Source organism: Sceloporus occidentalis, unplaced genomic scaffold (assembly GCF_023333645.1).
Source record: "Sceloporus occidentalis isolate IW3139 unplaced genomic scaffold, rSceOcc1.0.p SCAF_41, whole genome shotgun sequence".
Taxonomy (NCBI): Eukaryota; Metazoa; Chordata; class Lepidosauria; order Squamata; family Phrynosomatidae; genus Sceloporus; species Sceloporus occidentalis.
In genome coordinates this window covers 5,175,131-5,197,841 of record NW_028317021.1, presented here as the reverse complement: position 1 = coordinate 5,197,841, position 22,711 = coordinate 5,175,131, and the positions used below count along the sequence as shown (strand labels likewise).

The following is a 22,711-nucleotide window of genomic DNA, read 5'->3' as shown; positions in this document are numbered from 1 at the left end:
ACCCAATCTGGCCAAGACATTCTGCAGATAAGATGCCACCACACAAAGGGTCCTGTCTCTAGCAACAGCAACGACTTATGTGATGCTTCTGACCATGAGGACCAATCAGATCAGTGCTTCTGAATGTTCAGGGAGTGTGCAAATGCTCCACCTTCACAAACAGGGTGGCTATAAAGGACCAACGCTGGCGGAAAATGTTACAGTGTTGTGAGATTCCTCTTCTTTCGCATTTGAGAGACGAATCATCTCACCATGTTTTGGACTCCTACTCTTAGCTTGGTCTTCATAATGTGGTGCACAGGTGAGAGCAGGCCATGCGCTGGCAAAGCCTCCCACTAAGGCTGCAGCTGACGATCAAGTGGAGCATCATCTTTTCTCTTGTTTTATTTCTAGGATCAAAGTCTCAGCCTACCCTGACCCAACCGCCTTCAGCTTCCATCGCTCCAGGAAATACAGTGAAACTCCCCTGTGCCATGAGCAGTGGATTCAGCATCAGTGGCTATGATGTGTACTGGTACCAGCAGAAGCCTGGGAATGCTCCACGGTACCTCTTATGGTATTATTCAGATTCCAGCAAGCACCAAGGCTCTGGGGTCCCTGGTCGCTTCTCAGGGTCCAAAGATGCCTCCAGTAACACCTGCTATTTAAACATTGCGGGAACCCTGGCGGAAGACGAGGCCGATTATTACTGTACAGTGTGGGACAGCAGCCAGTGTCACTGTGGCACTTTCTGAAGGAGAAGTGAGACAAGAACCCACCTTCTTAAGCCCTAAGGCTTAAGATCATGAAAGATTCGTGTCTGCCAACTTTTGCAAAACAGACCCTCAAAACCGAGGGGGAAACGAGAGAAGGAGCGCTTCCTCTTTTTACGGCGCTTGTCAACACGAAAGGGACCCCATCAGAGTTCCTTGGACCCATTTTCACTTCACTTGAGGTCAAATGATAGGACTGAGTATGGCAAGTCTTAGACCTTCACATCTAAATCTTGGAACATATTAGGATAGCACTAAAGCAAGTCAACTCAATCGGTCTCAATGGTCTTGGCATTTGCAATAAAGACCACTAGAGGGTGTTGCTGAACAGCAAAGAATGAGAATGGAATGGATAAAATGAGCTCTGTACAAACAGTGTGTGTCTGTGTGTCCAAGGGGGTGTTCTCACTTAAGATTTGAAACGATTTAAAATACAACGTTTTTAATAAAACCGATTCAAAATAACCCTGGTCTTATCCCGCGTTCCGAATCGCTTTTATTCTTCGTTCCCATCTGGTTTTTTAAATCGAAGTTTTTACCTGCAAGCGTTCCTACTTGGCATGAAATCGGTGTTTAAATAAATCGATTCTTCTCCTCCATACCTTATTTGGGGCTGTCAATCAATAGTACGTCAGAATGACGTAACGTCAATCCGGAATATTTGGAAGCGATTTAACTTTTAGCATCGTTTCCATTTCATTGACAGTTTGTGAATCGATGTATTTTTGGCGGTTTTTTTTTTTTCAAATGGACCAATGAAGGCACTTCATCGCTCAAACGTCCTCTTCTGCGTCTCCCCATATTAACTGCCATAACTCAGTGCTAGGGAATCCTGGGAATGGTAGTTTATTATGGCACCAGCACTCTCTGGCAGAGGAGGATAAATGTCTCACAAACACAACAGTTCCCATAATTCCTTAGGACTGAGCCAGGGCAGGTTAAGGGGTCTCAAACTGTATTATTTCTACAGTGGGTTTGGAACTACAGATGAGGGTTTTTTCATAAATTCAAAAACTTGTTACTTTATAATTACCATATATATATATATATATATATATATATATATATATATACACACACACACACACACTCATATGCATATATATATACATGTGTGCAAACACACACACAAATATATATGTGTATATATACCTATGTTTGTGTGTGTATGCATTTATATATATATGCATGTGTGTGTGTGAGTATTCATATATAATCGTGTGTCTGTGTGTCTGTCTGTCTCTGTGTGTGTGTGTGTGTGTTTGCCAAATCGGATTAAGGAGGAGAAGGCAGTGTGTTTCAGTGGGTAGAGACTCAAAGCCCAGGGTTGGAAAATGGGATCAAGGAGGAGAAGGCAGTCAGTTTAAGTGGGATAGAGACACAAGACAGAAAAGGGGAAAAGAGAACGATCCCAGCGTCAAGAGGCTGCAGACCTAAGAGAGAGGAGAGAGTGAAAGCCAAATAAAGCAAGAGCAAGAGACGTCCCAAGACAGCCAGGGAGAATCCCTTCAGAGAGCCCAGAGATCAATGGGAGAGGCTTCTGGCAAAGCAAATTTGGGGAGCCCAATCTGTTTCCAGAGGAACTATGGGATGGGTTTTGCAGGACAGCATCCCCTCTTCATGTCTCCCAAGACAGCCAGGGAGAATCCCTCCAGAGAGCACAGAGATCAATGGCAGAGGCTTCTGGCAAAGCGAATTTGGGGAACCCAAGCTGTTTCCAGAGGAACTATGGGATGGGTTTTGCAGGACAGCATCCCCTCTTCATGTCTCCCAAGACAGCCAGGGAGAATCCCTTCAGAGAGCACAGAGATCAATGGCAGAGGCTTCTGGCAAAGCAAATTTGGGGAGCCCAATCTGTTTCCAGAGGAACTATGGGATGGGTTTTGCAGGACAGCATCCCCTCTTCATGTCTCCCAAGACAGCCAGGGAGAATCCCTTCAGAGAGCCCAGAGATCAATGGGAGAGGTTTCTGGCAAAGCAAATTTGGGGAGCCCAATCTGTTTCCAGAGGAACTATGGGATGGGTTTTGCAGGACAGCATCCCCTCTTCATGTCTCCCAAGACAGCCAGGGAGAATCCCTCCAGAGAGCACAGAGATCAATGGCAGAGGCTTCTGGCAAAGCGAATTTGGGGAACCCAAGCTGTTTCCAGAGGAACTATGGGATGGGTTTTGCAGGACAGCATCCCCTCTTCATGTCTCCCAAGACAGCCAGGGAGAATCCCTTCAGAGAGCACAGAGATCAATGGCAGAGGCTTCTGGCAAAGCAAATTTGGGGAACCCAAGCTGTTTCCAGAGGAACTATGGGATGGGTTTTGCAGGACAGCATCCCCTCTTCATGTCTCCCAAGACAGCCAGGGAGAATCCCTCCAGAGAGCACAGAGATCAATGGCAGAGGCTTCTGGCAAAGCGAATTTGGGGAACCCAAGCTGTTTCCAGAGGAACTATGGGATGGGTTTTGCAGGACAGCATCCCCTCTTCATGTCTCCCAAGACAGCCAGGGAGAATCCCTTCAGAGAGCACAGAGATCAATGGCAGAGGCTTCTGGCAAAGCAAATTTGGGGAACCCAAGCTGTTTCCAGAGGAACTATGGGATGGGTTTTGCAGGACAGCATCCCCTCTTCATGTCTCCCAAGACAGCCAGGGAGAATCCCTTCAGAGAGCCCAGAGATCAATGAAGGAGGCTGCTGGAAAAGCAGGGAGGGAGCACTCTTCCCAAAGATTCTCTTTCCAGGGTTGGAGGAGAAGGCAGATTCCGTTTGAGAAAGAGAGGGAGAAAGGCTCTATTCCCCCCCCCCATTGATCAGAGCCCTTCCCTGCCTGGGTGAGATCAGAGCCCAAGCGGGCAGGGAATGCCTCTTCGAGAGGAGGCTTGCCTTCCTGCCTCTCCTCCGTTAGAAATGGGCTCTCCCCACACAGAGGGGAGGTTGCAATCCACCGGGGGAAGCCTTGTAGTCCTTTGGCAGATGCAGGCGCTTGAGCAGCCGGGACTTCAGGCGCTTAAAGCGCTGAAGAGATTAAGCGCCTGTAAACCATTAAAATAAAAAATAAAAATAACCCTTATCTCTTATTGAAAGACCACAGCGGACAAAGGGGTGAGGGAAGCAAAAATGGTGACAGCCACGACGGATGGGGACAGAAAGGGCAACTCCCCCAAGGCCAGCCCCATCGCACTCCGCTCCTCCCATCCAGCTAACCCGATTTCAAAGGCTGTCGTTCCTATTTAAATGCTCCGGTTCCTAACTCGAATCAAGGGAAAAACGTAGGTCAGACCCTAGTATTTTTTTAACGCGCGTTAAATGACGAAAACTCGATTCAAAATTTTATACCGCTCTACGATTCGATTTGTAGTGGAGACGATTGCGGGTTGCTCTAGAACCGTTCTAGGTTTAAATCGGATCCTAATAGGAACGCCACTCCTTGGATTCGATTCAGAATGCGGGGTTTCACCTAGTGGGAACATCCCCCAAGAGGAACATGATCTGTATGGTTTAGTGGTTATCTGTTTTAACTTTTGTAAGTTGCCTTGAGTCCCAGACTAGAAAAAAGGACTGATACACACACACACGCACACACACACACACACACACACACACTGGAATCCTCTGTCATGGTGTACATTACATAACTTTATGTATACTTTTGGCAGAGATGCCAAAAAATGCTGTTAGAGAATTACAAAGACGCATAAGGGGACATCAGCAAGAGTGTCCCGATGTGCGTCGCCCCTCCCTAGTTGGTGTCCTGAAGCACAACAGGACAGATGCAAATGGGACAGATGCATAGCACTCCTGTTGTGCATCAGTCCCAATGTGCATCGGTGACTTTGCCAGCTCCCCTATGGAGTAACATACCAGCAGGTCTTTACTGGATACGGATGTTATAGCACTGCTCTGTTTTTTTGGAAAATACAGTGTTCCCTGGTAAGTAGATTGGTGGCATATAAAGCCCAATTTTTAAAGGGGGAAAAAAGAGCATGTCCACAATACTGAGTAGCAAAATTGTCCTCTATCAAGATGTCAATGATCACCATCTTCCAACCCTTAATACTGGATAAAATACGTAACCTCTTTCCCCAAGTCATTGGCTGTAGCTGAATATCCAAAGAAATACCCGTGTGAAATCAGACTGAAGCATCCCATCCCAAGGGTCCTCTCTCTAGCAACAGCAACGACTTATGTGATGCTTGTGACCACAAGGACCAATCGGATCGGTGCTGCTGAATGTTCAGTAAGTGTCCAGATGCTCCACCTTCACATAGGGTGGCTATAAAGGACCAACGCTGGGGGCACAGGCTCCAATGTTGTGAGATTTCTCTTCTTTTGCGTTTGGGACACAAATCATCATCTCACAGACTTCCACTCTGAGCTTGGTCTTCATGATGTGGTGCACAGATGAAAGCAGGCCATGCGCCGGCAAAACCTCCCATGAAGGTGAATCCAGATGTTGGCGCATCACCACTTCTCTGTTGTTCTCTTTCCAGGATCAAGGTCTCAGCTCACCCTGAGCCAGCCGCCTACAGCTTCCATATCTTTAGGGAACACAGTGAAACTCTCCTGTGCCATGGGCAGTGGATACAGCATCAGTAATAAAATTTATTAGGTCTTTGACCAGTATAAAAACAAAACCACACAAACAGCGTATCAGTATAACAGTAATAGGTTAAAATATAAACTGATAGTAGACTATACATATACAATATCCAACAGATCTTTCTACACGGTAATAAAATGACCATTTGTCAGTTGAGGGCGCAGTTTACAAACGATGTAACAAAATTTAGCCACCTAGAATCATTGTTATCCAATAGGAGACGTAAATAGAAGGAGTCAGTTTTACCTGGGAATTTACTCAGTAGTGGGCTAATCAGTTGGTGACGAATGTCTCTATAGAATTGACAATAAAGGAGAACATGCTCATTGGTTTCAACAGCACCCGAGCCACATGGGCAAAAGTTCAAAAGGTGTCTTGGTCTCCAGTCCGCCACTCGGCCCCTGCATCGAGGTGCAGGCGCCGGCGGTGGAGAGGGGGCCGAAGAGGCCCCAGACGCTCGGCCTCCTCCTCCTCCTCCTCTTCGCGGCGCCGCCACAGCTGCCAGGAGAAAGGCCGGGCGCTGTTCCTGGAGGCCTCCAGGAGCAGCGCCTGGCCTTTCCCCCGTCAGCCGTGGCGATGGAGAGGAGGCCTCTGGCACTGGTCCTCCAGCACCAGAGGCCTTCCCTCCGCGGCTACAGCCAGGGAAAAGGCCGGGCGCTGCTCCTGGAGGCCTCCAGGAGCAGCGTCCGGCCTTTCTCCTGGCAGAGGTGGCGGCGCCGCGGAGAGGAGGAGGAGGAGGAGGCCGAGCGCCTGGGGCCTCTTCGGCCCCCTCTCCACCGCTGCCGCCACCGCCTGCACCTCGATGCAGGGGCCGAGTGGCGGACTGGAGACCAAGAGGCCTCCAACCCACCACCCGGCCCTTGCTGGTGCTCCGCTGCCGCCGCCGCCACCACCACAGAAGGGCCGGGTGGCAGGCTGGAGGCTTCTTGGCCTCCAAAACCCCCACCCGGCCTTCCCCCCGGCTCTGGCTGAGGCGGCGGCGGCGGCAGCAGCGACGCTACACCGGGGAGAAAAGGTAAGTAGGGAGGGAGGGAGGGAAGGAAAGAGTTGGGGGGAGGAGAGGAGAGGGAGAGAAGTTGTCCCCGGATTTGCCATGCGCGTATGCTTAAATCCGCGCATGGCAAATCCGCGTATAAGGAGGACCGACTGTAATTCTTTTGTTAACGATTTGATGTTTGAGGCTCCAAAAGCTAATCTTATTGTTGCAGGGGATTTCAGTGCTAGAATTGGTGCTGACGATGTGTCTTTGTATGCAAAATACAATTGCCAGCATCGGTAACTATCATGTCCACTGGCACCAGCAGAAACCTGGCAATGCCCCATGGCACCTCTTATGGTATTATTCAGAGTCCAGTAAGCACCAAGTCCCTGGGGTCCCCTCTCGCTTCTCAGCGTCCAAAGACGCCTCCAGGAGCATCTGCTATTCAAACATTGCGGGAACCCTGGCAGAAGATGAGGCCGCTTATTACTGTTTGTCGTGCCACAACTACAGGTGTCACAGTGGCATGCTCTGAAGGAGAAGTGAGACAAGAATCTGCTTTTTTAACCCCTAAGGGATCATTCATGAATGATTTGTGGATGCCAACTTTTGCAAAACAGACCCATTTACAAAGGCGTAAATCCCTAACAAGAGTCCAGGCATCATCATCATCATCATCGTCGTCGTCATCGTCATCGTCGTCGTCATCGTCATCGTCATCATCTCATTTATATCCAGCTTCACCCTCCCATCTGACATTTAATACAGCTTGCCCTTCGCTTCAAAAATATCAATAAAAACACATTCAAAACCCTTGGTAAAAACATACAAAACCCTTTTGTCAAAAATCTATAGAGCTCAATCCATTTAAATCAAATCCTGGGAGCAGCCACCAAGAAGGACCTCCCTCGTGTCTCAGTTGCTGCACCTTTGAGACTAACTGAGAGAAAGAAAGAAGTTGGTAGTGTTAGGAACAATCTAATTAGGGGAATTTTAATTAGCTCAAATATTGCCGAGAGGTGGCCCTAACAACACCACGTGCCGGAATTGGGTCCCAACAGTGTATACCAGAGGTCGCCAGCAAGCCCCAAGAGAAAGAGACGCTGATGCCAACTAGGTCCAATTAAAAGGGTAACATTTATTAAAGCACAGGGAAAACCACACAGCAAAAGGGGAGCATACATACACACACACATTCAATGCTACAGCAGGGGAGGGGTGAGTTCGGGAGATAGGTTTGAGAAAGAGAGGCACCACTAGGGAATACTACCTTAGAAGTCTTCTCTGGGAAGCCTGATGAAGCTTGGATGGACAGTGGATCACGGCCACAGGAGCACAGGGAAGAGGGTCGTGGGAGCTAAGAGCAGAGTTCAAGCAGGTGTGGACCAGTTTGCAACCTGGTGATAGCACAAGGAGGGTCCGAAAACTTGGGGTTCTTATAGGGCGAAACGTATCTGGAGGCTAGGAATATTTGCTAGACAAAGGTGTTGATTACTTGGGCTTTGTTAAGCCAAGAGCAGGTAATGTGTTGTACAATGCATTTAGGTCTGGACACAATTCGGAGGGGCATCCGACTTGATTAGTAAGTCATTAAACTGACCACTGGCTCATCAGGTGGGAGGCCAAGTCTATTGTCTTACTTGGGCAAGCAGTGGTGATTCTGGTTTGGCGACTCCCAAACTTCCTATGGAAAATTTCAAATTCTAGCTTTTTCTAGGAACTCTGCCTTTGCAAGGTGAGTTGCCTACATGGTCTCCTCGCCTTTGGGTTAATGGCGGGTCCTCTATGGGGTCAGTCAGGGGTCATAACACACACCGCATGTACCCAAAATTTTATTAAAATCAAACTTGGTAACAGTAGCATACGTTTTTGTAGATGTCTGCATGTTGCACCTGAGGAAGTAGACTGAAGCCTATGAAAGTGTATCCCACCAACTTCTTTTTTTCTCTCAGTTGATCTCAAAGGTGCTACAATACCCCTGTGCTACAATGCCCCTTTGCACACTGATCTAGACCAACACGGTTATGTATCTGCATTCTACCAGTTGTGTCTGTGAAGGTAGCAAGACAGAGAAAGGCTTGAGAAAGTTACTTATTTACTGCCACTGCTGGAAGTGCAGTTCTGGCCACTTGTAGGGCCTTAGGATTAGGCGCAAACATGCTTGGCTGGCACATACATGCCTTTCTGTTGGCTGATCTTAGATGCTGACAGAGCAATCCATGGCGGAATTGCTCTTTTAGCTAACATCTCTCTGCTGATGAGGTGGCAGAGGGCATGAGGGAGGACTTGAGTTATGCCAGATCCAAAACTCCTTCAGAGAGACACTTTCTGTGGGCAGGCTTTACATTTATGGTGGGGAAGGACCGTTCCTTTTCAAAGGGAGGTTATTTGAATACAGGGGCTGGGTTAAAAACCATACATATGTTAAGAGTAAAGCAGGGAGGAATCAAAGTGGACACTTCATCACCTGCAGAAAGACAGGACATCTGGGTTTTCACCATGTTCTGGGTCTCTCTCCTTATGCTCCTTGCTTATTGCTCAGGTATGTTCTACAAAACAGAATGGTTTTTCCCCCCTGATTTTGATGATGAAGAACTTACACCCTTCAACTGTCTTGACCTGGCAGGAAAAATCCCAATTAATCCCTTGCCATCCCACTTTTCCTGCTACTTTTCAAATGACCTGGTTTCTCTCTCCTCCTCCCACTTTTGTCCTCAGCTTCCTTCAGTCACTGCAAACTGAGTTCAAATTGCAAAAAGTAGTTTGTACTCAATGAACTTGGGATGGGAAGGAGAAGAGGGGGTTGAACCTTGCCCTTCCCAGCCTACTCAGGAGAAAACAAACTTGTGCAATCTTTCCTAGCTTCCCTGTTCTTCTTCATTACCAGTTTTCCCAACTTTGCCCACATTCTGTTGTCGTTTGGCAGCGCGTGCCCTGTTTTTCGTCTGTGAAATGTTGGCGTGTATGAGGACATGGAGTTACTCTGAAATATTTCTTTCCTCATACAGGTTCCTTGGGCCAATATGTGATCAGACAGCCACCATCAGTGTCGGTGTCTCCAATGGAAAATGCCCAGATAACTTGCTCAGGGAACAACATTGGGGGCAAGAGTGTGCACTGGTACCAGCAGAAACCTGGCCAGGCCCCGGTCCTCATTATTTATTATGATGACAGCAGGCCTTCTGGGATCTCGGACCGATTCTCCGGCACCAACTCGGGCAACACGGCCACCTTGAGCATCGCCAGGGCCCAAGGAGAGGATGAGGCCGACTATTACTGCCAGGTGTGGGATAGCAACGTTGCTCACTGTGATTCAGGCAGAAGGGGAAGTGAGACAAAAAGCTCCCTGCAGTGAAGACCATGTCTAGTTTGCGGACCCTGCTTGATGCCTTTGGTTCTGCTGCCATCTTCAGGGGAGGAAAAAGCATCCAAGCTCATGTCTTTCCAAATTTAAGCACAGAATTGGAAATGCTGGCATGGTGATTCTGCTCAGAGACACTAGATGGGGATGTGACCCAAGTGATAAAATGGCTTAAAATGGCTGATCGGTTTCATACTTAGTTTGCAAGAATCAAACCTTCCTAAGGTAAAATTTGGAGATTGCCAGCAGAAGCAAATACTGATACCAAAAGTCATCATATTTGGCCTACAGCATAGTCAGCGACAAGGTTCCCCTTCTTGCAGCGCTTGAACTTAATTATGGTAGAGACGCAAAAACAACTGGCCATCATCAATTCTCTCTGCAGCCTTGGGTGGTGGTCTTTGCCTTCAAGTTGTTCCGGACTTATGGAAAACCCTAAAGCAACCCTTTCACAGGGCTTTCTTGGCAGGTTTCCTCAAAGGGGATTTGCCATTGCCATCCTTTGAGAGTATGACTTGCCCACGGTCATCCAGTGGGTTTCCATGACCAAGCTGGGATTCGAACCCAGGTCTCCCTAGTCCAACACTCAAACCATTTCACCGTCACGCTGCACAACATAACGTCATGCTAGCTCTATCAGCTAGGAGTCCATGAAGGCACATGGCACAGCTATAGTACCATTATTATTGTTGTTGTTGATTTCTATAGCGCTGTAAATGTACACAAAGCCAAGCTGTTTCAGCGAGGATCAATTTGGGCTTTCTCAGGTGGGATACAGACCACCCAAAAAGGGCGGTCTCCCGCCACCCTGGTTTGCTCTGTGAGGGAGACGCAGCGGACAAACCGAGCGGTTCCGTCGCGGAACAAAAAACCCGCAAAAGCCGGTTCTTCTTGTTGCGCCTTTGTGACACTGCAATGCGCCAATGGCGCACTTGCGGCATCACAAATGCACTGGGATGTGCGGACACTAGGCATCCATCGCATCAAAATGGCAGCGCCTGTGTGTACAGGGCGCTGCCATTTTGACACCCCTGTCATGTGCTAGGGGTGAGGCCAATATGGACGGTGCGTCCTCGGCCAACCCCTAGCATGCGACGGAGGCGCCGCAAAGGCTCATCTAAATCGGGCCCTAGTTTCTCATTTTGCCAGGCTTGCAGTCCTTTCATCCTAAGTCTCCCCTCCATTTGTGTTTTTGGTTTTTGCAAAACAAACAAACAAACAAAAAAACCAAATGAACAAAAAGGCTACAATCCGCTCCAGTGCAATGTTTCAGATAACCTCTCCCAGCATGTTGGGCTTTTGCACAATATGTTTCCAAACATTGTACAGACCTCCATACATGCTTTGAGGATCGCAAGTCTGCAATCTGGACCAGGAAGGCTGAGCACCAGATTTTACAGTGTAGAACACCGCAGACAATCTGATTTGTCTGTGTTTGGAAATGAGGTGCCATCTCACAGGACCATAGGAGTTTATCACACGGGACGGATCCCATGCGAAAACTGAATTTAAGCTAGAAAAAAACCCACAAAAGTGGGTAGATTTTCAAATGACGTCAGGGGTTAACCCGAACAAAAAGTTGACAAAACCTGCAAAAGTGGGTAGATTTTCAGACGATTGTGTGAAGGACATTAACGCGACATTAACCCAAATGGAAAGTCGCCAAAACCTGCTCCTTTTTACATTTGGGAACGTCTGAAAGTAAAAAGGAGTGGGTTTTGGCAACTTTTCATTCGGGTTAATGTTGCATTATTTCTCCTTTACACAAAAATGTCTGAAAAACAACCTGCTTTTGTGGGGTTTTTCAGACTTTTAAATCCCGTTCCTGCACGGGATTTAAGCAGTTTGCTTCCATGTGATAAACTCCATAGAATCATAGGTTCTTAGAGTTGGAAGGGACACCAAGAGCCAACTAGTCCAACCCCTGCAGTGCAGGAATACCTCCAAAGATGGAAAGTCCACTCTATAAAGCAATCTCTTCCAATGCTGAACAGCTCTTACAGTAAAAAAAAAAAGGTTCTTCCTCTTGGTTAGGTGGAATCTCTTTCCTCATAATTTGAATCCAATGATTCATGTTCTACACTCTGGTGCAACAGAAAGCAAGCTGGATCCATCTTATACATGACATCCCTTCTGACAGCAGTTGGAATCCTCTATCAAGGTGTATGTTATATGTAACATATGTAATGCCTCTGCTATGTAGTTAAGAGTGTGTAAAGTTATGACTTTACACACCCTTCGCTACATAGCAGAGGCGCTAAGAAACCAAAGGTGACTCAGATGTCCTAGGTCAGTGATGGTGAACCTTTTACAGATTGAGTGCCCAAACTGCAACCCAGACCCTATTTATTTATTGCAAAGTGCATGTCCCTCTGGCTTTCTAGTAAGAAACTTTGGCACACTGTGTGCTAGGGTGACAAGATATGTGCCCACAGAGAGGGCTCTGAGTGCTACCTTTGGCACGCGTGCCATAGGTTCGCCATCACTGTCCTAGGTGCAAAATGAAGGCCATCCCAAAGCAAAAGCTAAAAACAACAATGTAAATATAAATCCAGGCTTCTTAGTCATGCTCAAAATGGAGGACATTTTGAAATGCCTCCTGGATAGAAGGTTGGAATCTAGGACACAACCAAGAAAAGGAGGACATCTGGTGACCCTCTAGGAAGCTCTGTTAGTGAATTGTAAAGATGAATAACAGGTCACCAGCAAGAGCATCCCAATCCACATCAACATTCCCTAGTCAGTGTCCTGATGCACAGTGGGATTGATGCGCCTTGGTTTCAATGTGCATTGATACTGTTGTGCATTGGTCCCATTGAGCATCCATCCCGATGGGCAGCCGTCACTCTACTGGCTCTCCTACGTAGTGCCATAACAGCAGGCCTTTAATGGATTCGGAGACACCTGGGACGTAATCTGGGCAGCAAATTTGGTGGCAAAAACCTTCTGATAAGATCAGGATGCAGCCCGAATTGAAATTTAAACCAGTAGAGGTAGGGTGAATAAATAAGCCAAGTGATAAGCTCCTTCCTAGTTGACAATGCTAGATAAAGCAGCTGGGAGTTGTAGTCCAACCACTCCTGGAGGGCCTCACAGTTCTCACCCATGCCACATTTTCAGTGCCCTTTGCAGCTGTTAAACAGGAAGGACTTCAATGATGCCACAGTCACTTTGACATCACCACTGGAGAAAGCACTGGTGCCTGTTCAGCTTCTTCAAAACTCCCGGTGGGTGCCTCCAAGTGATGCCCAGGAGGCCTGCTAATCGGCAAGAACCATTTATTCCAAATTTTAATGACTTTAATCTTATCGAATGAAGATTAAAAAAATAATTTCAACTAATTTCCTATCTCTTTTACATCTATGTCGCTAATTTTGAGGAGCCAGCGTGGTTTGAGTGTTGGACTACAACTCTGGAGATCAGGGCTTGATTCCTGGCTCAGCCACGAAACCGACTGAGTGACCTGGGGCAAGTCACACTCTCTCAGCCTCAGGGGAATGCCATGACAAATCACTGAATAAATCTTGCCAAGAACCCATGATAGGTTCACCTTAGGGCCTCCACAAGTTGGAAGCAACCTGAAGGCTCACAACACCCACCTGCAACTTTCCAAGCCCTGGAAACTTTCCCGTTTCTAACTTCTCCTATGGCCCTTTCTAACCACTAACGGTATGCCTTGACAGATGTTTTATTAACCATATGCATAGACTGAGGAAACACTCTTTGAGGTTTTCAGTCCTGTTGAACAGAGAATGCAAAGTCAGATGCTGAAAGCCAGTCCTCTGGTTTCGGAAAATGCCAGGTGCGTGTGAGGGGTGGTTCTTCGGCGATGCATTAGCAGTTCTCTTTGGCACAAAGGCACAAAAGGAAGCACTCATTAAACGTAGTGCTATGGGCTGTAGGTGTGCTATCTAGAATGTGGCACATTGTGGACAGCATGGATGTTCCTGCCTTGGGGACCTTCTGGTGGATGGCGTCGGAGCTTCTGGGCACTTCGGAAATGAGCTCCAAAGATTGGAAGCCATCTAATGGATATACATGGAATGGAGTTTCACAACAAGACAACTGTGGATAATTTTATTTATGTATGTATTTTTACATCCATGATCGGAAGCTATGGGTAAGTCAAATCATGCATTTCAGGGAAATTGTGGGCAATGTTCTGGAAATGCATAACACGGAGAGTGGAACCTACAATAAAACATTATGGAGTGAAGTCCTTCTCTTCCGGAAACTTCATCCCCTCACCATCCAGTTTTCTATTTATGGGGTTGCTCAATAGTCAACTTTTTGTCACCATTAAAAGTCAGCGCGCTGCTTTCATCGGCTTGTTTCGGGGGAACTGTCCATTCTTTGGGATGTTTTGGAGCACTGGCGCTTATTAATTTTTTGTACTTTTGGAAACCTTGTTGCCTCCCAAGCTTGTGATTCACACCTTCTTTCCTTTGGATTGCACTGTTCTGCCACTTGGAGAATCTGGATAGCTTTTGTTATAGATATTACCTGGGCCGCACAGTTCCCAGTCAGAAGCAACGGTCCGCTTTGGAATACTGACGTCTTTCTGCATCAAAGGATATTTGTGTTTTATTTCTGACCCAGTTTCTCAGAATCATTCTGAAAAGCTTACTTCCGTCCCAGCGGCCACAAGGTATTAATACACCGAATCGATTTCCTGGAAAAATGGACCAGATCTGCAGATCTTCTTCCTCGGCTTGTCTTCCGTCAATGAACTGAATGAAGGACGTTGCAATTCACACATCGTTTCTTCTTTGGAACCAACTATTTGGAAATAGCTAACGGAGCCAGATTTTGCAGTACTCTTGTCCTGAAACATCAGAGAAGTTAAATGGTAGAAAAATGACTCAGGTAAGCAGGAGAGCAGCTTCCATGTGGTCTTTCTATTTTTAAAAAGACATACTGTGCCCTGGGCTCAGGGAAAAGCAACTTTGCCATAGAAATTGTAGTCAGGTAAGTACTTGGGAATGTCAGATCAGTGGTTAGGGCAAAACCTTTGGTCCCAACCTTTGGTCCTCCAGATGTTTTGGACTTCACCTCCAGAATCTCCATCCAGCTTAGCCAACAGTCAGAAATTCTGGGAACTGATATCAAAAACACCTGGAGGAATGAACATTGGGAATTCTGCCTTGGAGAAAAGATCCAAGACCCTTTTAGGAGAATGAGATCTTATATAGAGCAGGGTGTTTTGCACATTTTGAAATAACTTTTTGTGGGTTTTTCAGGCTATGTGGCCATGTTCTAGAAGAGTTTGTTCCTGACGTTTCGCCAGCATCTGTGGCTGGCAACCCAGGAACAGCTACAAAAAGCATCCGAGGGAATGCATGGTTTAGCAAAAATAGAGGGAGAATGAAGCCTACCATTCGTGACTACCAAAAGAGATCACGGCTACATCTCAATTGCAGAAATAATGCAGTTTGACACCACTTTAACTGCCATGCTGGGATTTGTATTTCGTGAGAGATTTCGTCTTCTCGGTTAGAGTGCTCTGGTGCCACAACAAACTCCAAATCCCAGGATCCCATAGCACTGAGCCACGGAATTTCAAGCGGTGTCAAACTCTATTATTTTTGCAGTGTAGATACAGCCCTAGTTTATCGAAAGGATAAAGTGGACCCATGAATAACATCTGAGCCCAAACTGTAGGAGATCCGGATGTGTTAGATTTACGACACACGAAGTCAGTTTCTAAATGTTCCAAGTTAAAGGATGCGGTTTTGGGTTAGAGAGAGAAGTTGGCCACAGAGAAGCCCTCTTGATTCACCTTAAAAAATATGGACAGGCATATCTGGCGAAGTCAGAAAAGTGAACTACAAGCCTTGAAATAATCTGAGCCAGAAGCAGAAGGACTTCAATGGTTGCATGCAATCAGAAAAAGTGGACAAAACTGAATTAAAATTCTATAGATGGAGCATCCTGCTTAAACCAAGATTTTATTCCATTTCTGGTCGCAAGTATTCCCAACCCAGTGGATTATGCTCCATCAAACTTTGCCAAGGATCTCTACAATGAAAACACACCGAGTTCATGTTTTCCAACACTTGGATTACAAAGCCCTCAGCATCAAATGCATCATCATGACGGCAACTGGTCCAGAAAGCGGAACCGAACTTCCGTAAAGGGCATTTTTGTATGGCCATCACTCACTGTGCGTATATCTTCGGCGGCGGGACCCAGCTGTCAGTCCTAGGTAAGTCACTTTCAAATGCATCGACGACTGTGTCCCATCGGTTTTTCCATTTTAATTTTTCTTATTTTCCCAGCCAAAACTCTGCCGCTGTTTCAGGCGAGGAATCCTTTGCAGGTTACGTTGAATGGTCGTAGAAGGTGCTCGGGTTTTGCTTACGGGCCAGGCTTGAATAGATCAAATACGTTTGCAAAATATTTCTGTTTGTTCTCATTGAGACTTAAATCCAAAGCATCTTTTTACAGGAGTCAGCGTGTGCAATCTGGGTGCCTCTTCATGTTGGTAAATCTCCCATTTTCATGAAATTTCACCCTAAAAAACAGTTTTTAAAGGCATTCGAATTCAGACCTATAGCACTGGGTGGGTCCTTACTGGTTTGACAGCCATTGAGGAATAGATTCACCTTTTCCTATGGAAAGAAAACTATCATGGTAAAAATTGTATGAGAACTATAAAGCAAAGAACCATGCACACATTGTAATTATTATTATTATTATTATTATTATTATTATTATTACTGGAGGAGGTGGATATTGTTGATATTGGCTGCATCTAAAAAGATGTTGTTCTTGTTGTTTAGTGCCTTTAAGTCATTTCTGACTTACGACGACCATAAAGCAAACCTATTATGGGGTTTTCTTGGCAAGTTTGCATTTGCCTCCCTCTGCGGCTGAGAGAGTGTGACTTGCCTAAGGTCACCCAGTGGGTTTCTATGGTCGGACGGGGATTCAAACCCAGAGTTGTAGTCCAATGCTCAAACTACTATATCCTGCTGGAATTATAGTTGTAACTAATTACTTTTTAGAAATAACTTTTCTCTTAAGTTCTGGCTGGGCACTGATGGAGTTCAGCAGGACTGTCCAATACTTTAGATCTTTCTTTAAAGCATGTAGAGATTTGCCTTATGATTGTATTGGTCTGTACCAAAGATACAAAGCCAGAGATCTGGTTCAGAGCTGAAAGATCATCTCAGATGAATAAGTCAGTGTTCGTAATACATTTTGTTTACAGCAGCATCTCTTTCTCTGGCTGGAAAAAAAAATGTATTGGCTAACAAAAATTGAATGCTGCAATGTAAAAACACACTCACCTGGGAGGAACTTTCATTGAATGCAGTATGGCTTATTTCTGAGTCGTGAGGTATAAGATTGAATTGTAAATGCAATTTTTTCCATAGGCGAAGATGGGGGGAAACGTATTGTACTGCATTTGGGTCTTTGCACAATGACCGGTGCAAGAAATCTGCAGATTAAATGGGTCGCTGTAAAGACGAAGTTGTAAAACACATTTCTGGAGGCCGCATCTACACTGCAGAAATAATGCCGTTCAACGCCGCTTTAATTTGCCGTGGCTTAACGTGGTGGCATTTTGCGATATCTCTGACCTTCCCTATCAGAGAGCTTTGGTGCCACAACTCACTATAAATCCCATTGTATTGAGCCATGACAGTTAAAGCGATGTCAAACAGCATCGGCTCTGCAGTGCAGATTAGACCTAAGTAGTCCTAATAAATTTATTATTATTATTATTGGTATTATTATTATTATCTTAGATCCTGCCTTTCTGCCAATAGAGGGACTCAAGGTGGCAAAATATAAAGAATTACAACCTGGCTTGCCAGAACATTCACCTCTGGCAAAGCCCTCAACCTTAACCTAGCATCCACTGGAATAAATAGAAGTCATAAAAGGAAGAGCAAGAGCATAGATTATGATGACTTTTCCCCACATGTGTAATATATTTTTTCTTGAAGATATAGCTTAGGGAAGGCGACAGACTAACAAAGATGGAGTTAGTGTGCTGACCATATAGATCCATAATAAATCACTCTTAAAGGTAAAGTCATGTCAGCCGATGAGGAGGAAATATCCTACAGTGTCAGCCGAGGGTTATCTTTCGACTGATGCTTGGGATGAACTAAGCAGTCCCAAATGTCCAAACAGTCCAGTGGCACTCCATTTTCTCTGACTATTGAGCATGGTCAGTCCTCATTGTGTTTTAATGATTGTAGTCATTTCATTCTATTTCCAGATACTATTTTTGTATGTTTTTAACTGTATTGTTTTTTAATCTTGTGAGCCACCCCCGAGTCCCAGTCTTGGGAGAAGGGTGGGATGTAAATAATAATAATAATAATAATAATAATAATAATAATAATAATGCAAACTGGTCTGGATGATTAAGCTGTTACAAGCCTCCCCCATCAGATCTGTGCTGGCGCATTTGCAAGATATATGTTCCAAAATGTTTAGAATCATAGAATTGTAGAGTTGGAAGAGACCACAAGCCTCTGTTTGAAGACCTCTAAGGAAGGAGACTCCACCACACTCCAAGGGAGTGTGCTCCTCTGTCAAACAGCCCTTACTGTCAGGAAGTTCATGTTGAGGTGGAATCTCTTTTCCTGCAGCTTGCATCCATTGTTCCGGGTCCTGTTCTCTGGAGCAGCAGAAAACAAGCTTGCTCCCTCCTCAACATGACATCCCTTCAAATATTTAAACAGGGCTATCATATCACCTCTTAACCTTCTTTTCTCCAGGCAAAACATTCCCAGTTCCCTAAGCCATTTCTCATAGGGCATGGTTTCCAGACCCTTCACCGTTTTAGTCGCCCTCCTTTGGACACGCTCCAGTTTCTCAATGTCCTTTCTGAATTGTGGCGCCCAGAACTGGACACAATATTCCAGGTGGGGCCTGACCAGAGCAGAATATAGTGGCACTATTACTTCCCTTGATCTAGACACTATACTTCTATTGATGCATTCTAAAATCTCATTGGCCTTGTTAGCTGCCGCATCACACTGTTGACTCATGTTCAACTTGTGGTCTACTTGGACTCCTAGATCACTTTCACATGTAGTTTCATTCAGCCAGGTGTCCCCCATCCTATATCTGTGTTTAGTTTTGGCAAAGTATCGTTCAGAACATTGACCTTAATTTATAGGCCAGAAACCTGTTGTTAGCCCCAACTAGTGTAGACCCATTGAATCACTAGGTTTAACAGAAGTATCGACTCGCCACTTCAGTGGGTCTACTCTATTTGGAACTACTTAAGGCTTGATTCAGACAGGTTCAGGCAAGCAGGTGGTACAGTCTTCAGGATGACTGTACCATCTTAGGGAGCAGAGTTGCCTTTCTTTTGGAAGGTGATTTCTGAAAATGATTTCCGAACCCAGTGCTTTGACTAGGATTTTAAGAAATCAATTCCCATTCGTGGCTCACCCTGGATTTAAATGATGAGAACCCTAAGGCTATGGACAGTTGGAGAAAGAAAGGAAAGTACTGTAAAAGGTAAAAATGATGGAACAACTCAAATATTTTCATAGAGAAGGAAACAAGCACGATCAATTGTGCTAATAGTAAAATGGTCGAACTGTTACAGGGAAGGGATACTCATGCATTTTCATCAGAAAAGAAGCTTAGGTCTGTTTCACAAGGATGAGTAATAATAATAATAATAATAATTTATTTATATCCCGCCTTTTCCCAAAGGAATCAGGAGTATTAGGTTGAGGGAAGGAGCACCAAATGTGCATGCAAAAGATCTCAGATTAAATCCTTGGCAATTCCAAGCAGGGCTGGGAGACAATGTTAGAGAGCCATATCACCTCTCTGTAGACAATACTGAACAAGCCGAACCAATGTACTGACATCTTATAAGGCAGCTTCTTGTAATCCTGTGTTCGGAGTTATCTGGTCTCAGTGGCCTAGTCTGTACATTGTATGGAGAAAGTTTCGGATTCAATCTCTGACATCTCAGGGGAAAGAGTCCTATCTGGAGAGTGTAGACAGACAATACCGAGCGAGATCTGAGCTTGGAAACACAATGCCATGGCCTTGGGAGAATTCTGGGCGATGTTAATCCAAGAAAGTATATGTGCCAAGTTTGGAACATGATAAAGGCCAAATCCAATATCATAGACCCATTGGGATGAATGGGACTTTATCATTAAAGTAGTTCCCATTGGCTTCAATGGGGGTATTCTATTTGGAACTAAATTGGATTGCGCCTCCTCCATTTCTGCATGATGGATTCTTGATGGAGTACATCAGGATGAAACTTGGAAAGGAAATGCTCCAAACTTCCAGACAGTGCCTCAGTTTTGAGTATGCTTGAAGATACATGCCTATCTACAGAAAAGGCCTATTATTCCAGAGGTGCTTTTGCAACATGCTTTCTTCTAATGTTTTCCATCCAAACTTAAGTGATTATGGGCCGAAACAGACAAGTCAAAATAAAGCTGCTTCAGGTCACTTTGGAGCTATGCTGTTTAAATGATGCATGCATCCAAAGAGTCTGGAAGCCACGCCAAAGCCATGCTCCAGACCTAAGGACTAGAGCGCAGCTTTGGTGCAGCTTCTGGCCTCTTAAGACGCGTGTGTCATTTAAACAGCGTACCTCCAAAGTAACCCAAAGCAGCTTTATTTTGGCCTGTTTGTTTGGGCCCTATATTAAGCAATTCTGCCCTGTGGTTGCATCCAACAATCAGATTGCAGTTTTTGTGGCATAGAACATGTCATCACTATTGAATCATTTTTAATAATCTGCCGGACAATCACTGAACAACATTTCCCATTGTCTTCCAGGTCAACCAACGGCACCTCCTTCCGTGTTTCTCTTCCCGCCATCCCAGGAAGAGATCAAGACCAAGAGCAAAGCCACCTTGGCCTGTCTGATGGACGACTTTTACCCGGGTGCCGTCCAGGTTGAGTGGAAGGCCGATGGCACCACCATCTCTTCTGGTGTGGAGACCGCCAAACCTCTCAAACAGGGGAACAAGTACATGGCCAGCAGTTACCTGACCATGAGTGAGTCCGACTGGAAAAGCCACAACAAGTACACCTGCAAGGTAACCCATGAAAGTGGGACCGTTGAGAAAGAGGTCAACAGATCAGATTGTTCTTAAATGGTGTCTCTGTGATGGCCCTCTTGCCTCCTCAGAAGAAAGAGTGTGTCCTCCAAGGGGCCAAGTGTCTTCTCTGATTTCCCCAATTGCTAGTTTGGTTGATAAATGCTCATTTTAATTCTGTGTAGTACCACTTCATCTATTCCCCCCCCCCCCCCGACCCTCTGCCTCATGGAAACTTGACCTTCTTCTGTTAGCACTTCAATAAAATGTAATATCCTTCACTTGTGGCTTTTATTGACCAAATGACTGAGGAATGTGAGATCTTGAATAGAACCCTGCTGGACCATAGCAGAGTGGCTCTCTAGTTTAGCACCCAATTTCCTACCACAGTCAAACAAAAGCAAGGCAAGAGGAGTAGAGCTTCACAAAGTCCTAGAAGAACCCTGCTTTGTACTAACAAAAGATCCTGCACTTCCAGATTTTGCAAAGAATGGAAATATGAATGCTCAAGTTGGTCCACTGCATCTATGCATCTATGCAGACACACAGAGACAATCTTTGCCAATTCTATGTTGTGTTCCCTGCATGTGTCCAGAGTAAAAGGGTGGTGGACATAGGGTCACACTGACTCAGCTTTGGGACCTTTCAATTGCTCCCAATAGTTTTTGTAGTAATTTATTGATTTGATTTCTAATAATAATAATAATAATAATAATAATAATTTTTATTCTGCCTCTCCCATAAGATTGAGGTGGGTTACAACAATAAAAATACATACATAAAATTCATAACTACATACTTAAGTAAAATCAAATAAACTCCTTATCCCCCTTCCTTAAAACTAAACTACATATCCCACCTTTCTCCCAAAATGGAGCTGAATCAAAATTAATCAGACTCCACTGACGCACCATTTCTTTTCCTTTCTTTGGACAGTCTTGTCATATTTACACTCCCAGGTCTTGCGCGTCTTTGCGCAGATTTCTCTTTTGGAAGAAAAGGCAACAAGGCAAAATGGAAATCTGCATAAACAGAAGGTCCAACATGGGGTTGGATGTCACTAACCGTTTCATGGATCCCATTAGTAGGACCAACTAGAATAGACCCATCAAATTAGTTGTTGAATGGTGAGTCACCATATGTGCAAATCCCATTGATTCAATGGGTCAACTCCAATTGGAGACTCCAAGAGAACTCAGGCTGATGGGTCTACCTTTTCCGCAGTTGCTCCCTATTAGTTGCTCCCAACTGGAGTAGACCCAACAGATCCATTGTTCAATGGCCAACCAACACATAGGTAAAGCCAACTAATTCATCAAGTATACTGTAGTCAGGATTAACCAAAATATTTTGATATGGGTGTTTCTCCACATTGTGCCTTAAGTCTCATCCTGGTTGTTTGAGGGTTTTCCAAAAGCATATATGATTGTATGTGGGCATAGGTCAGAAGAAGACTGCCCACGCTGTTGTGTACAAATGCAGTGAAGGGATCCATGAATGAAGTCCACCATGGGTTTTCCTACTAGTTGCAGTGCCATACCTCCTGTTAGAAGAACACGCCATGGAAGCATTATCTGGAGAACCTGAGTGGTTGGCAACACATAGTCCTATATTGATATCTGAGCCACAAAACAAATGACTAGGCTTATGATAAGTAAATAGCATTCCCATACCTCTGGTCCGTCTTATCTGTCTTCAGAGTTCAGTCTCCAACCTCTGGTGCTCACAGAGGGCTCCATTGCTTCCCAAGGCCTATGTATCATGGAAAATAAGAAACCGGAGCTGCAGAAATAAAGCAGTTTGACACCACTTTAACATCCATGCTCCAATGCTATGGAACTCTGGGGTGTGCTTCTTCTCTCTGTTTTATCCTGCCTCCTTTCCAGACAAAACAATGGAAGATGGACTGTGACCATGGTGCACATTTAATTTCACAATATCATATCTCTAAAGAGTTACAAAGGAGGTTTTAATTAATCAA

At 45.3% G+C, this 22,711-nt stretch overlaps 2 protein-coding genes and 2 gene segments (V, D, J or C); all 4 read left to right on the top strand.

The window, feature by feature from the left end:
• LOC149290021 (immunoglobulin lambda-1 light chain-like) overlaps window positions 1–22,711 on the top strand; it is a 128,316-nt gene that overhangs the window by 84,519 nt on the left and 21,086 nt on the right. The window lies entirely within an intron of this gene.
• Window positions 1–22,711, top strand: part of LOC149290022 (immunoglobulin lambda-1 light chain-like) — a 118,997-nt gene that overhangs the window by 82,604 nt on the left and 13,682 nt on the right. The gene's annotated exons all lie outside the window — the stretch shown is intronic.
• The window catches only part of LOC149290023 (immunoglobulin lambda variable 5-39-like), a 57,773-nt gene that overhangs the window by 28,182 nt on the left and 6,880 nt on the right, over window positions 1–22,711 (top strand).
• On the top strand, window positions 218–21,011 carry LOC149290024 (immunoglobulin lambda variable 5-37-like). The segment is given in 4 exon segments: window positions 218–301; window positions 394–714; window positions 15,852–15,887; window positions 20,468–21,011. Coding segments are annotated over 4 exon segments (726 nt in total).